This window comes from Eriocheir sinensis, chromosome 27, assembly GCF_024679095.1.
Source record: "Eriocheir sinensis breed Jianghai 21 chromosome 27, ASM2467909v1, whole genome shotgun sequence".
Lineage (NCBI taxonomy): Eukaryota > Metazoa > Arthropoda > Malacostraca > Decapoda > Varunidae > Eriocheir > Eriocheir sinensis.
In genome coordinates this window covers 2,807,868-2,820,610 of record NC_066535.1, presented here as the reverse complement: position 1 = coordinate 2,820,610, position 12,743 = coordinate 2,807,868, and the positions used below count along the sequence as shown (strand labels likewise).

The following is a 12,743-nucleotide window of genomic DNA, read 5'->3' as shown; positions in this document are numbered from 1 at the left end:
AAAAATAAGTTCACACTTTTATTGGCACTTACTTCTCTGCTCCATTGCCAAAGAGGGAATACTTGATTCCATCTGTGCCAAACATCCCAGTGTCACGATCAGTGGCTGCAATGGTGGTGACAACAGTGCCAGGATTGGCCGTCTCAGACACAAGGGCTGTGTATGCTTCCTGGTCAAATTTTGGTGGGTTGTCATTGGTGTCAGTGACAGAGACAACAACAGTAGCAGTGGATGACAAGCGTGGATTGGTTAGTGTCTCCTCAGCTATAACCTGAAGTGATTAAAAAGTTCTTAGTAATCTTACTTTTTAAATCTGATTCCTCAAACTCTCCAAATGTTGGCCATGGCAAATCCTGACTGGCTTTTGCTATCACACTTGGACCTCATAGGCTATGATATAATCATATACGTACATATAATATAACTACATGAATCTGTACTGGGCATGAAGATATAAACATGAGGTTAATACCACTACACTTCAGAGACATGCCAGTCCTCATCGACAGACCGACTTGGTCGGCTCGGCTGACGTCAGCCAATGGAATCGGTCTGTCGACACCCTGCTACGAGCTGCAATTGGCAAAAGCCTTTACTCCCTTCTATAGGGAGGGATCAATCTTTGAACAACAACAACAACCACCACACTTCCTCAGTCTGTACCTTGTCTAAGGACTCACCTGAAGGAGAAACTTGCGCTGGTTGGGATTTTCAAAGTCCAAAGGACCCTTGGCAACTCTGATGCTGACAGATGAGGACCCAGAAGCAACTTGTGGTTCAACGCTGAATATTCCTGAAGAATCCACCAAACGGAGGCTGAAGACTGAAAAGAACCCCTGAAAGAAAAACATTGGAAAACTATCATAATCATCTTCCGCCATTATTAGTCCACTGTACAATGAAGGCCTTTTCGAATGCTTTCCTCTCTGTCTCATGTCAGTGAATTCCATCTTACTTTGGCAAATGCTCTACATTGTATTTTCATTTCTTCACCTGATCCTCCATCTGCCCTGATATCTACAAATTTTGGGTTGCCATTCCTTTACCCTAGTTGTCTATCTGTCACTGATTCTATGCATGATATGACCTGCCTAAGTCCCTTTCTTAATTTTAAGAGTTACTCAAATATCTTCAAATTAATCCATAATGCTCATTTCTTGTCCCTCCAATGTTATATTCCGCATTTTTCTCCCCATTCCTCTTTGTGCACTTAGGTTTTCTCTAAATATTTTAAGGCACCAAGTTTTACCTATTTTTAAAATAAATGTTTACTAAAAGTACTCCATCCCATTCTTATTCAATTTTTTTATATTTTTTTTATGGGGTTTGCACTAAATGTTCATCCTACATACTATGTGCATTTCTCTACACTTTCAAGCATTTCATTACTGACTATTATTTGTCATCCTGCCAACTGATTATCAAACATTAATTTTGTGTTCTTCATATTCATCTTCAAGCATACTTTCGGAATAACTTTTTACCCTGCTTCTGAGAAATGGGTCAGTCATGATGATGATAATGATGGTTATATTATGAACACTGAAAAGACAAAAATACTGGTTTGCTGTGACACTCACAACATCACGATCCTGGACAAACATATCCAAATTAGGAAGTGGTGTCCCATCTGGCACATTCTCAGGCACAGATGCCCGGTACTCTCGCTTGTTAAAGGTCGGTGGCTCATCGTTGACATCAATGATGGTGATGGTCACTTCCACCTCCGTCTCTGTATCAGCTGAGCCCACTGCCAGACCCCTCTCTGTTTCATAAGCCTGAAAAGGGGAGGATGAACCAGTTTCTTTATACATATTTATGTTTAGGGCTGAGAGAATGAGTCATAAGGAGTTTATTGATCATTGCACATCAACAAAAGAAGTTCACAACATATGTCTCTATTTTGTTATAAATTTGTATATGTAGCAACATTACTGAATGACCCATCAACAGAAAACTGCATGCTGTTTGAGTATGTATTTTCCATGTACATATATACCTAGTTATCTGAACTCTACCCATCCTCCACCTCTCACCTTCACTTTGAGCTTCACCACTCCATCAGGCACCTGAAGAGCATCTCTGTCTAGTGGCTTAGCAGTGCGCAGCTCACCAGACTTAGGATCCAGTGTGAAGAAGTCCAAGGTGTCTAGGAAAACAAAATGCATAATCAGAGATGCATGGACAGTGGTGGTTGTGTGTGTGCCAGTGAGGTGAAGGGATTGTAGTGTGAAGGCTATGAAGTGTAAGGCCCATGGAGTGTATGAGCAGTGGCATAGAAGAGCTGAGGTGTCTGAACTGTGGTGTGCAAGGTATGTGTTTTACGAAAGTAAAACTCTGTGGATACATGAATGAAAAATGTGAAAAGTAAAAAAAAAAGGATAAATTAAAACACATTGATAAGACAGAAATAAGGGGAACAAACATAAAATTATAACATGACAATAGGAGCTTGCATAATCAAAGAAATGCAAATCTAAGTGTAATATAAACAAAAAAATGCATGGACAAGAGCCCTGAAGGGAACACATTCATAATATAAGAGAGATGAGGATCAGAAAAGCAATCACATAAAAATGATAGCACCTAAATCCTTTGCAAACAAAAGATTATCCATGACATAAGCAAACACCGAGATATATAAAAATGGTGGAAAGTTATGGAATACGAGGAGCCAGAAGAACTCACTAGTCATCAGCTGGTACTTGACTGGTCTTGGGGCACCCACATCACCATCAGCAGCATGCAAGGTCATGATCTTGGTGCCAATGGGGTCATCTTCCTTCACGATACCAGTGAGGGAGCCAGAGAACACCGGAGGAGTGTTCTGTACGTCCCTGACCCGCACCACCACCCCGACACTTGACATCTGACCACCATCCTGCATGGCAAGGAGTTTCAAATCAATGAGTTTTTTTTTACACTGCTTTTTTGGATCCCTGTTCAGAAACATCATTTATCACAATGTTTAGTCATGATGGAAACCAGAATCCTTTAGTGTAGACTGTAGAGCATTGGCCACTGGTGGATGAAGTTCACTATCTTTGCATCTGGCTCCTGGATACCTTAATTCATTACAATATTCACTAGTGCTAAAAATATAGGCTGTACATTTGACACATCTTTATGTTCCACACAAAATATAGTCATTTATAAAAGCACATAGCAACAAATAGTGTTAGGATGAAACTAAAGCTTTCCCCATCTTCCCTTATGATTTTGTTCCACTTGATCAAACTATCTTGTTTTTCTAATTCCATGCTTTTCCAAATTCAGAAAAAGAAAAGGCCACCCATTTATTAAATAAATTTTTCTTTTGCACTATGTTCTTCACTCATGAAAATAGGAAAATGGGATCTTACTGTAGCAATGAGCTTGAACTGGTAAAGGCTGTGGGAGGCATACTCGAGGGGTCTTCGCAGCACCAAACTCCCGGAGAACTTACGAGCCGAAGCCTGATTGATCTTGATGTTGAAAACGTCACAGACATCATCACCCTGTAGGGATTAGGAAAAGGAAGGAAAGGAGGATGAGAAGACTCCATAGTAATATATATAGTGATGTAGTGAATGACATGATGAAATGTTTAGGAGAGGATGAAAGGTATAAGAATAGCGTTGGGAAATCAGAAATCTAGGGAAAAGGAAGGGTCTGAACAAAAAGGCTGAAGTATATCATTATAAAATACACCTGTATTGTACAAGCAAGTTAAAACAGATATGGGAAGGGAGATCTTGGATGAAAATTTCAATGATCAAAGAGAGAGACAATAACTTATAACACATCTTGCTTACTCACTCCACTCAGCACAGAGGCTTGATTCATTCTTGCAGCATTCATCCATCTCCTGTTTTTTCCCAGTAATCTTTGAAGTAATATTCAATGAAACCCAAGACTTAATGATTTATGGAATACATTTCAATGAGTTCTAGATTGCTATTCTGACCACACCAGTGGCCTGACTCCCATAACTCAACTGGGATTTGACAGTTTGACGTACAGGACTTAACCATGGACTGACCATTTCACTGACAAAGTACAATGATTATTTTTATAGGCCATTATTTATATCATCTGGGTAGTTCCCCACACAGTTATTTCTTATGGGTCTCATAGTGTTAACGGCCAGTGTATAGTGCCATGTCTACTTACGGTGTATCCGGAAAAAAAAGTACATGCGGTCAGAATATGATTTGGCTACATGAAGTGAACTGGAGGCGTGCAGACAAAGACAAATCATCCCCTGATTATGCACCCACTTAGAATGACTAACCTGAGGCCTGAGCCGCCTGACTCACCTGGGGTAGAGCTGATTCACGGGGACTCCCATGCACCTTACCTGTGGACTGACGCAGGGGCTTCACCTGTGACCTGAGCTGAACACACTCACTGAGGCTGATATGCAAATAATTAATACAAACGTCACAGTGTCCATTTGAAGCTAGGGAAAGACCGTCTAGTTTGCAGCATAGTGTCTGTGCTCCGAATATCGGTGTTAATAATATCTCACCTGCTCAATGGGGGCACACTCCACCTGGATGTTGTCTCCCACTTGGTCCTCGTCGACAAGCCGTATCCCAGGCAACACGGTGCTGCCCACGGCGCTGTCCTCGCCCACCATTGTCTCATACGGCGTCTGAAATGTATCGAAATCGAATTATATACAACTACTACTATTACTACTTCTACTACTACTACTACTACTACTACTTCCATCACCAGCACCACCACTACTACTAGCCTACTGCAAATCTACTTCCTCTCCTCTTCCTAATCTTCTACCACCACCACCACCACATACACCACATCTACTTCCATCACCACCACCACCATATACTACTACTATTACTACGGTACTACTACTACTACTACTACTACTACTGCTACTACTATATACTACTACTGCTACTAAACTGATTAAAGAAACACTTGGTAACACTGAGGATCATTACATACGAGCCTTTTCAATGCTCTTTTAAATATGTCTTATATTCTACTATCGGTTTGTGTTACGATTCTCTGTCTTGAAGCTCACTACATTCAGTGCCAATGAATCTCCCATCAATGGAGACCTCGAAGTGTGTATTTTAATTAAAGGCAAATGAAAAAAAGTAACAAAAGAGGGAATGGGCTATTAAAAGCTCTAGGGAAAGTTACTGTTCATGTTGTTTGACAAAAATCTGCAATGTTTTGAAGCCTCAACACATAAGAAGAGCTGCGGAGGTGGTGGTAGAAGGGAGGAGATCAGATGAATGATCGAAGAAGACCTGGAGACAGGTGTGGAGCAAGACATGAGAAGGATGAACAATGAGAGGATAGAGTAGGTACACGATCGACAAGTGTAGGAGTGACTCAGCCCGCCCAGCCATTGCCGTCTCGATATCTCAATATCGAGACGACAAAGGCCCAGCACTATAAAAGAAAATAAGGACTTTAATCGAAAAGAAGAAGAAAGATATAATATTAATCACAGTTTCCAGCTGAAGCTCTAACTGGTGTAAGATCGTGGAGACAAACAACTTCACTATTCAGCCTCCACGAAACAGGAGTCCTGAGTATCGACACCATGAAGCCGACGCATTCACGAGTCGAGATGAGGAGAGGGAGGGGGAGGGAGGGACATACTGTGATGGTGGGAAAGGCAGTATCTGATAAGTTGACGGGGTGTGACAGGGAGGGGGAGGGATAATGAGGGTGTGAGGGGCGTGGTCGAGGGGACAGTGGGGTGCTAGATGGGGTGTACGTAGCGTGACAAGGGGCCAGTTTTACAGTACAGCAAGTTTGTAAGCTCCCCAACCAAACACAAAATACTACGAAAATTCCTTGTATTGTGTTTGCGATTGATATAAATAGGATTAAATTTTAGCAGACCACACTGGAAGTCTCTTTAGTCTCTGGTATTGCGAAGAAAAAATAGATCATTGTGGATATTATAGTTTGGTTTGGGCGCTTACAATGACTCTGTTGGACTGTCGAACTGGCCCAAGGACGGAAGGGAAGGGGGAGGAGGGTGAGCGTGATGGGTGGTGGTGTGTGAGAAAGATGTGGCAGGGATGGGTGTGAATCGGGGCGGGGGTGTGGTGGCTGTGTCGTCCCTTGTCAATAACTTACCCTCGCATGCTTCCGGTTGTGTCCGTATACCTTCCTGATTCATACCTCCAGCTGATGCTATTGATTGGCAGTTCAATTTCGTCTGAGTTTCTATTGATATTTACTTACGTCTACATCTACCTTAAATGATGATCAAGTTGGGGAAAGTATAGTAAGAGGGATTACATAACAAAAAATGAGTCTAGAAACCACATTTATATAATTTTAGGGTGTTTTAGGGCATTTGGTAGTGTTTTCCTTTGTTGTGTACTTTTCACAATAAACTATCAATCAGTCAATGCATTGGGGTGTTATGGTCGGTATTATAAGACACGTCCGCTTCTCACATCAGCTATTTCTAAAGGTCAAAGAAGGGGTCAGTCGGGTTCTAATAAGTGTTTCTTCAGGTTCACGGTACAGATGAAGGGTCAAACTACCACTAGGGCATAAAACTACAACTGGAAATGCCCACAACTCTTACGAAAGCCTTGTCAAATATGTATTCTTGGGCGGCGAAATGTCTTTTAATACGACCCATATGTAAAGTCCTATGCAAGCTCCAAGTGGCTCGATCTTGAAACCCATTTACGTACCTGTAGGAACTTGGGCGGGTTGTCGTTGTCGTCGAGCACAATGAGGGACACGGGTACCCGCACCACGTTGTTGTTGGCGCCAGACACCTCGTCCTCCACCGTTACCACCAGGCGTAGGGTGTCGTTTTTCTGGAAACACAAAAGAAGTAGTGCGGTGCCGTTTCAGACAACTCGATGTTGCGGCGCCTAATTTAAATCAATCAATCAATCAATCAGACAACTCGGACACATCAGTTTCCTTCACACACTGGTAAGGACTTCTGAGGATAATTTTTTTAGGAGACACCGAAGGAAACTGAAGGCATGCAGCATTTCCGTAAAAGTGGAACACACACAATGCTTTCTCCGCGACCCAAAGCCCGCTGTAGGCATACACCAGAGGGACACAACTATCTTCACTACTTGACATAGCTAAATACACTACATCTTAGGGCCTCACAGTTAGCAAGGGTTTCTTTGATAAAAAATCCGATCTTAACAGTATACACACCCATTTCCCTGAGCAAGATAGCCAAATTCAGGTCGTCTCTCAAGTCCGAGGGCAAATACTTCTCTTGAGCTCTAGGTAAAATTATACAGGTAGGGCCAAGAAGTATCATCTATTATCACATATGGGAATTAAAGTTACTGTCTTTATATACCAGTTTGGGGCCTCCCTCGTTTTCCAATAGTAAACCCTAAATTGCGCCATCAAGGGGGAAAGGATCCGAGGGTGCCTCATCATGTCTTCCCAGTGTAGGACCCAATACTCTCAAAATCAATTCTTAAAAATATTGTTGTTAATGAGAACCTATACACATAAATGCAAAGTTTTTAAGGAGACCCTTGCAAGTTCTTGTTTTGGTACGCTCTTTTGAAACGCCCTCTGTTGTAATTTTAATAGGGGGCTTTCTGTGGACGCCCTTAACAACCACTCACCTCTCTGTCTAGCGGGCGCACGATGGTGACGACGCCGCTGGTGGGGTCAACTCGCAGCCGATCCGTCCCGCTGAGGCCGAACGCGACAGGGCCCCCCTCTGGGTCTGAACCCTTGAGCGTGTAGATCGCGGCGCCCACCGGCGTGCTCTCGCTCACCACGTGCAGGTTCATGTCGGCGGTGAACGAGGGCGGCAGGTTGGCCATCGCTCCTGAAATAATGTGTTTAGAAGATTGTAAAGGGATCTTACATTGTGACAAAGTGCGACAAGCCTTTGTCCATCTCACTTAGAATTCAGTAAAAAAGACTTTTAAGAGCCGCAGTTCTTTACAAAGATGTAACTAGAAAAAAACTAACTCATTTATCTATTTACTTACCTATTATTTATCTGATTATTATCGCTCTACTCCACGTAGCGACGAGAGCGATAGTCTTCCTCGTTGTTCATTTGTCTACCCGTCTGTTTGTCTGCATGCCCGTTACCAAAGTGTCCAAAAACTGCTCGAAATAGCCACCAAATACACATGAAACCATCCTTCGGTGATTATCTCAAACTGATAACTTTTGGAAACATTCCGATAAAAGCTGACGATGATTGCGTATAGATGAAAAAAAAATGTAATTGAATGACAGAGCAATTAAAACCCGCCCGTGCTTAGGGGGCAGACACGAGTGCTTAGAGAAGGCATCGAAAGTGTTTGGGGGATGGTTCGGCCCTGTTGGTGAATGGTAATAGCGGCTGAGGAGGGTCCAGCCCATTTAATCATTTGGATAGTCACCAGAGGATGTTCCATGTCTTTGGTGATTGTCAATTCATTTTTGAGATATATTGTTAACAGATATTTTGGTAACAGATACAGACAAACAGACAGATAAACAAGCAGACAAAGACGAAAATAACCGCTCACTTCGCTATGCGGAAGCGGATATTAGATTTAATATGAAGAATACCACCATTAAAAAAAAATCGACGAAAAAGTGCTGGGAGTGCAGGGATGCGACGGTGAACACCGGGAACAATGAGGCGCAACATTGGCGCTAACTCCGTTTTCTCGCCTCTGAGCCTGAGCGAGGTTGTTCGTTCACTCGTTCTGGCTGGGTCGTTCAGCCAATGATTGCACTCACTGGATTGTACACGATCGTCACATTTACGGTGCCCACTGCCAGGACAACGTGGGGCTTTAGGCTTTAGTGCCTCCTAATCGTCTCTGTCATATCCACGAGTCAGGCTGGACTCTTTAGATCTGGGGATATATTGCGTATACATATTTTGGCTTCTATAAAATATGGATCAATATGGCAAATCAAATAACAGAAAAATCTTTCAGCTGAGAAACCGGGACTCAGAAGAGTTGCTGTTGCACGGCCAACACCCAAATCTGCATTTGATTAGGCTACTTCACCCTCCCATATGCGTTGCCTTGAGCATTCGCACAATGTTTCAGATGTTGATGATTCAATTACCATTCAGTCTTGAGGTATAATGGGCGGACATGCATGGCAACATTGCTCGGGTACCAACTTGCAGACTCACCCCCCCAACCTTTACCATGATTTAATCAAGGCCAGCGGGTTGGAAGAGAACAATGTTATGCACCACTGTATTCTGAAGAGGAATACATTCAAGCATGCCAATAACAATAGAGAAAACAGTGTATGAAGAGTAAACTAAATCAGTGACAACCACAATAAATAGCTGTACGTACACAATTGTCTCCTCCAATAGGAAGCAAATATATATAATAAAAATTGTGAACATAAGAGAAGGGGAAGAAAGTGAGGAAGAAGGACCGAAGCGGAGCATAACGGGACTCGACTCGGCGCCTCGCTGTGAACACAAACAATATTACGGTACGCTGACTCCGAGTGACTCAGACACGCCAGTCCTCGTCGACAGACCGACTTGGTCGGCTAGATTTCAATCGCCGATAGAATCGGTCTGTCGGCTCCCTGCCTTTGGCAAAGGCCCGTGCCCCCTCGTGCAAGAGGGAGATATCTTCCCCCCCCCCCGAGTGACTCGAGTCGACGTACGAGAACACAGAAAACGGGATAGTAACGCGGCTACCATCAACGTGCGTGCGAATGAATGAATATAAGAATAATGTACACCTGCCGCTATGTAAATCTAAGGAAGACAATAGAACCACAAAAAAGAATAATGTATCGTTTCTTTGTGTCTCGTCTCTAACTGCTAAGAGTGTTGTCATAGCTTGCGTGTCCGTAGGAAGAAGTAGAAGAAGAAGAAGAAGAAGGAGGAGGATGAGGGAAAGGAGAGGAAAGAGGAGAAGGAGAAGGAGGAGGAGGTGAAAGAGGAGAGAGAGAAGAGGAGAAGGAGGGGGAGGAGGATAATAATAATAATAATAATAATAATAATAATAATAATAATAATAATAATAATAATAATAATAATAATAATAATAATAATAATAATAATAACAAAAAAGAAGAAGAAGAAAAAGAAGAAGAGGAAGAAGAGAACAAAGGAGATAAAAAAGGAAAGTTCCGTTTCAAAGGAAGATGTGCATAAAAAAAAAAAAATGATGACGTTCAAGTTCGGCGTATCACTCGTACAAAAAAAAAAAAAAAATATTGCAAACTAATCCGCTCCGAGCAACCTCTCAAGTGTGGCTTCGTCTGAATCTATTTTGAGGCCGCAGTTACGTGACCATAAACGATCGGAAGGTGCACTTGTTCTAAAAAGGAATCGGGGCGAGACATTGGCAATCAAGTTAGCATGATAAAAATCCATTGCCAAGCCTCGGAAATGGGAACACACACACACACACACGGTCTAAAGCATCATGAACCACATATATAGAAAAAAAATACATACTACTCTGGAAACGACGTGTATGACAGACAAAACGAAGACAAAGGAAGACAGGCATAAAATTAAGGGCTGCGCACACACACACAAAGGGAATTAAGTCCCCGCCGACCTTGTAAAAGATAATGGTAGGCAGAATGTAGTTCGTGGAGCCGCCGAAAAGGAAGGACACGACAATCACACACTCCCGTAGTAATGGCAGGAAGGCAATGGTGATGCAGATCTATTCTTCAGCGGCCACCGGAGCGAGTAGTGAATGGAAGAGGAGGAAGGAGACGACTGAACAAATTTTAAATAAAGGAACATAAGAACATAAGAACGTAAGGAGCCTGCAAGAGTAAAATCATTGGCAAGATAAAAGATGGAAGCGGATGAAACTGGTGATAGAAAAGCGAGAAAAGGAGACTGACAAAAGAGAGAGAGAGAGAGAGAGAGAGAGAGAGAGAGAGAGAGAGAGAGAGAGAGAGAGAGAGAGAGAGAGAGAGAGAGAGAGAGAGAGAGAGAGAGAGAGAGAGAGAGAGAGAGAGAGTGAGAGAGTGAGAGAGAGAGAGAGAGAGAGAGAGAGAGAGAGAGAGAGAGAGAGAGAGAGAGAGAGAGAGAGAGAGAGAGAGAGAGAGAGAGAGAGAGAGAGAGAGAGAGAGAGAGAGAGAGAGAGAGAGAGAGAGAGAGAGAGAGAGAGAGAGAGAGAGAGAGAGAGAGAGAGAGAGAGAGAGAGAGAGAGAGAGAGAGAGAGAGAGAGAGAGAGAGAGAGAGAGAGAGAGAGAGAGAGAGAGAGAGAGAGAGAGAGAGAGAGAGAGAGAGAGAGAGAGAGAGAGAGAGAGAGAGAGAGAGAGAGAGAGAGAGAGAGAGAGAGAGAGAGAGAGAGAGAGAGAGAGAGAGAGAGAGAGAGAGAGAGAGAGAGAGAGAGAGAGTGGAAGAGATAGAAAGAGAGGAAGAGAGAGAGTGGGTGGAAGGGAGTCAGTGGTGGGGAGTGGGTGGAAGGGAGTCAGTGGTGGGGAGTGGGTGGAAGGGAGTCAGTGGTGGGGAGTGGGTGGAAGGGAGTCAGTGGAGGGGAGTGGGTGTAAGGGAGTCATTGGTCAGAGGTGGATGGAAAGGAGTCATTGGTGGGGAGTGGGTAGAAGGGAGTCAGTGGTGGGGAGTGGGTGGAAGGGAGTCAGTGGTGGGGAGTGGGTGGAAGGGAGTCAGTGGTGGGGAGTGGGTGGAAGGAGTCAGTGGTGGGAGTGGGTGGAAAGGAGTCATTAGTGGGGAGTGGGTGGAAGGAGTCAGTGGTGGGATTGGGTGGAAGTGAGTCAGTGGTTGGGAGTGGGTGGAAGGGAGTCAGGGGAGGGGAGTGGGTGGAAGGGAGTCAGTGGTGAGGAGTGGGTGGAAGGAAATCAGTGATGGGGAGTGGGTGGAAGGGAGTCAGTGGTGGGGAGTGGGTGGAAGGAAATCAGTGATGGGGAGTGGGTGGAAGGGAGTCAGTGGTGGGGAGTGGGTGGAAGGGAGTCAGTGGTGGGGAGTGGGTGGAAGGGAGTCAGTGGTGGGGAGTGGGTGGAAGGGAGTGGATGGAAGGGAGTGGGTGGAAGGGAGTCAGTGGTGGGGAGTGGGTGGAAGGGAGTGGATGGAAGGGAGTCAGTGGTGGGGAGTGGGTGGAAGGGAGTGGATGGAAGGGAGTGGGTGGAAGGGAGTCAGTGGTGGGGAGTGGGTGGAAGGGAGTGGATGGAAGGGAGTGGATGGAAGGGAGTGGGTGGAAGGGAGTCAGTGGTGGGGAGTGGGTGGAAGGGAGTCAGTGGTGAGGAGTGGGTGGAAGGGAGTCAGTGGTGGGGAGTGGATGGAAGGGAGTGGGTGGAAGGGAGTCAGTGGTGGGGAGTGGGTGGAAGGAGTGGGTGGAAGGAAATCAGTGGTGGGGAGTGGGTGGAAGGGAGTCAGTGGTGGGGAGTGGGTGGAAGGGAGTCAGTGGTGGGGAGTGGGTGGAAGGGAGTCAGTGGTGGGGAGTGGGTGGAAGGGAGTCAGTGGTGGGGAGTGGGTGGAAGGGAGTCAGTGGTGAGGAGTGGGTGGAAGGGAGTGGATGGAAGGGAGTGGGTGGAAGGGAGTCAGTGGTGGGGAGTGGGTGGAAGGGAGTCAGTGGTGGGGAGTGGGTGGAAGGGAGTCAGTGGTGGGGAGTGGGTGGAAGGGAGTCAGTGGTGGGGAGTGGGTGGAAGGGAGTCAGTGGTGGGGAGTGGGTGAGAGTTAGTGGTGGGGAGTGGGTGGAAGGGAGTCAGTGGTGGGGAGTGGGTGGAAGGGAGTCAGTGGTGGGGAGTGGGTGGAAGGGAGTCAGTGGTGGGGAGTGGGTGGAAGG

General features: G+C 44.9%; 1 protein-coding gene across 3 annotated transcripts in view; it reads right to left on the bottom strand.

Moving 5' to 3' along the window:
• LOC127003984 (cadherin-87A-like) overlaps nt 1-12,743 on the bottom strand; it is a 92,791-nt gene that overhangs the window by 26,332 nt on the left and 53,716 nt on the right. For all 3 annotated transcript variants that reach the window (XM_050871067.1, XM_050871066.1, XM_050871068.1), the window contains 9 exons: nt 7,602-7,810; nt 6,684-6,812; nt 4,511-4,636; nt 3,363-3,497; nt 2,689-2,881; nt 2,037-2,149; nt 1,581-1,778; nt 681-836; nt 33-271 (listed from right to left, as the gene is read on the bottom strand). In XM_050871067.1, the coding sequence (XP_050727024.1) occupies nt 33-271; nt 681-836; nt 1,581-1,778; nt 2,037-2,149; nt 2,689-2,881; nt 3,363-3,497; nt 4,511-4,636; nt 6,684-6,812; nt 7,602-7,810 (1,498 nt within the window). The remainder of the gene's footprint in view (nt 1-32; nt 272-680; nt 837-1,580; nt 1,779-2,036; nt 2,150-2,688; nt 2,882-3,362; nt 3,498-4,510; nt 4,637-6,683; nt 6,813-7,601; nt 7,811-12,743) is intronic.